At 69.3% G+C, this 2407-nt stretch overlaps 1 protein-coding gene across 1 annotated transcript; it reads left to right on the top strand.

Annotated features, from left to right (window-relative positions):
* Positions 1 to 51: 51 nt before the first annotated feature.
* Positions 52 to 1662, top strand: LOC109171308 (S-antigen protein-like; the record flags this gene model as incomplete). The annotated part of the gene is made up of 1 exon (XM_019320383.1): positions 52 to 1662. A coding segment is annotated over one exon (1611 nt), but the record flags the coding sequence as incomplete, so codon positions are not given.
* Between the last annotated feature and the right edge of the window lie 745 nt (positions 1663 to 2407).

Raw genomic sequence — 2407 nt, 5'->3', positions numbered from 1 at the left:
GGCGGCGAGGGAGCGGAAAGCACGAACAAACGGGCGGGAGAAACCGGCCAGGCCAAGAAAACGACGCAAGGGAGAGACAGGAGGGGCGGGGGCCAACGGGGAGAGCGGCAACCGGGGGGAAGCCAGGGGCACACCGGCGAGACGAACAGGAAAGCCGAAAAACGCAACACGCGCAGACAGAAAAGAACACGGCGCAAGAGGGACAGACAACGGGGCCAGCCCGAAGGGCAAGAAAAACGAAGCGAAGGGGGGCAAGGGGGGGCGGGGACGGGCGAGAAAGCAGAAGAGCAGCAAAGGAAACAACAACCAAAAGACCAAGAAAGGGCCGCAAAACAGGGGGCAGAAGCCGCAGGAAGGGCGAGGGGCAGGAGGGAAGCCAAAAGGCAGGACGAACCACGCAGAGAAACCAGGCGGGGGGGAAAGGCGGGGGCCACGCAGCACCGGCGGGCAGCCGGAGGGGAGGAGAGCCGCGGGGCAAAGCCACCGGGCGAAAGGACGGAGCGCCAGAAAGGGCAGCAAGCAGAGCAGCAAGGCGAGGAAGAGGAAAGCGAGACGGAAGAGGGAGAGGGGGAGGGCACGACAAGCAACACACAGGCGCCAGGGACCGGCGGGGGGGCACAAGGAGCACGGGAACGGCACACGGACGCAAGCGGGCGCGAAGAGGGCCAAGGGCAAGAAGCGCGGCAACCGGGGGCGGGAGGGCCGGGGCGGCCACGGGAGGGGGGGGGAGGCGGGGCGGGGGGCAAGGGAGAGCCAGGGACAAAGGCGAGGGAGGCGCAAGCCCGCGAAGGGGGGGCAAGCCGGGGGGCAGCGCGGGAGGGAAGAAAGCGGAAAAAGCAGCAAGCAAGGCAGCAAGAGAGGCAGGACGAGAAACAAGAGGCAGAGGGGAACACAAGAGAAGAAGCAAGAGCAGGGGGAAGCGGAGGAAGGAAAAGGAAGGGAAACGGGGCGCCCGGCGGAGGGCCGGCGGAAGGGCAGGGGGGGGGCAAGAAGAGAGGGCGGAGGGGGAGGCCGGGGCCGGGGGGGGAGAGGAAAAGGGCGGGGAAAGGGAGAGGGGAGGAGGGGGAGGCGGGGAGGGGGGAGAGGGGGAAGAGGGCACGGAGGGCGCCGCGGGGGAGGCCGGCCGCGAGGGCAAGAGGAGGGCGGCCACCGGGGGAGGAGGCAAAGGAGACAAGACAGAGCGAACGCCAGCCAGGGGAAAACACAGAAGGGGGCAGCAGGCCAGCAAAAGGGAGGGGCGAGCAAAGGGCCACGGGCGACCTAACAGCACAGGAGCAGCCGGCAGGGGGACAAGAGCACACAAAAGGGCAGCAGAGGAACGGGGAAGAAGAGAAAGGAAGAAGAGCCGGCGGGGGGACGCGAACGGCGCCGGCAGCGGGAACCAGGGCAAAACGAGAGGGAGGAGGGGGAGCAAGCAAAGGGAAGGGAAAGAAAGGGAACCAGAGCGGCACGAGCACAGGGGGGCAACGGCCAGAAGCGAGGAGCACAGGACAAGCAGGCCCGCGAAGGGACCGGGAGCAGAAAAGAGAGGGGCGCGGGGAGACGCAGCGGCGGGGAAAGGAGGAACAGGCAAAACCGGCGGAACAACAAGAGGGAGGAACAGACGCACGAGCAGCAGAGGCAGAAGCAAAAGCGAAAGGGAAAGGGGGGCCGCCGCAACAGGCGCAGGGGGGGGGCCAAAGGGGCACGAACCGCAGCCGCAGACGCAGAGGCAAGACAAGAAGCCAAACGGGGCACAGGGGGGGAGCGGAACGACCCGCGGGGAGGACAAGCACGAGCCAGAGGGCCGCGGCCAGGACAGCGAGAACAAAGCAAGGCGCGAGCACGGGGAGGCCGCACGGCCGCACGGACCGGGCCGGACCGGGGGCGCGGGAAGCAGCGCGGGGAAGAGGGCGGGCAGCACGCCGGGGAGGGGGGAGAACGAGGGGGGGCCAGCGGGAGGCACCAGGGGGGCGGGACAGCGGCAGCGCGGGGAGGGGGCGGCAGAGGCGCGGGCAGCAGACAAGGCAGCAGCAAGGGGGGCAGAGCGGGGGGACGCAGGCCCCACCGGAGGGCGGGGGGCAAGCCAGGGAAGAAACGAGCAAGAGGGCGGGCCGCGGCGGCAGGGAGGGCCCCGGGCGCAAGCAAAAGAGGAGGGGCCGGGGAGAGGCAGCAACCGACAGGGAGCCCGGAACGGGGCCCGGCAAGGGGCGGGCAAGAGCAGAGAAAAAAGAGGGAGGGCGAAAGGGGAGGCGCAGAGCGGCCCGGACGGGAACCCAAGAGGCAGAGGGAAGAAAAGCAGCAACGCGCGCCCGAGGGCGGGGGCGCCACCAAGAGACGGCAGACCCCGGAAAAGAGGGAGCAACGAGCCGAAGGGGGGAAACAGCAGAAGAGGGCGGGAAAGCAAAAAGGGGGGCAACAGCAGGCG

The sequence above is a fragment of the Ipomoea nil genome, unplaced genomic scaffold, assembly GCF_001879475.1.
Source record: "Ipomoea nil cultivar Tokyo-kokei standard unplaced genomic scaffold, Asagao_1.1 scaffold3411, whole genome shotgun sequence".
Lineage (NCBI taxonomy): Eukaryota > Viridiplantae > Streptophyta > Magnoliopsida > Solanales > Convolvulaceae > Ipomoea > Ipomoea nil.
Note: the sequence above shows the minus strand (reverse complement) of the source record. Positions and strands in the feature narration are given on the sequence as shown.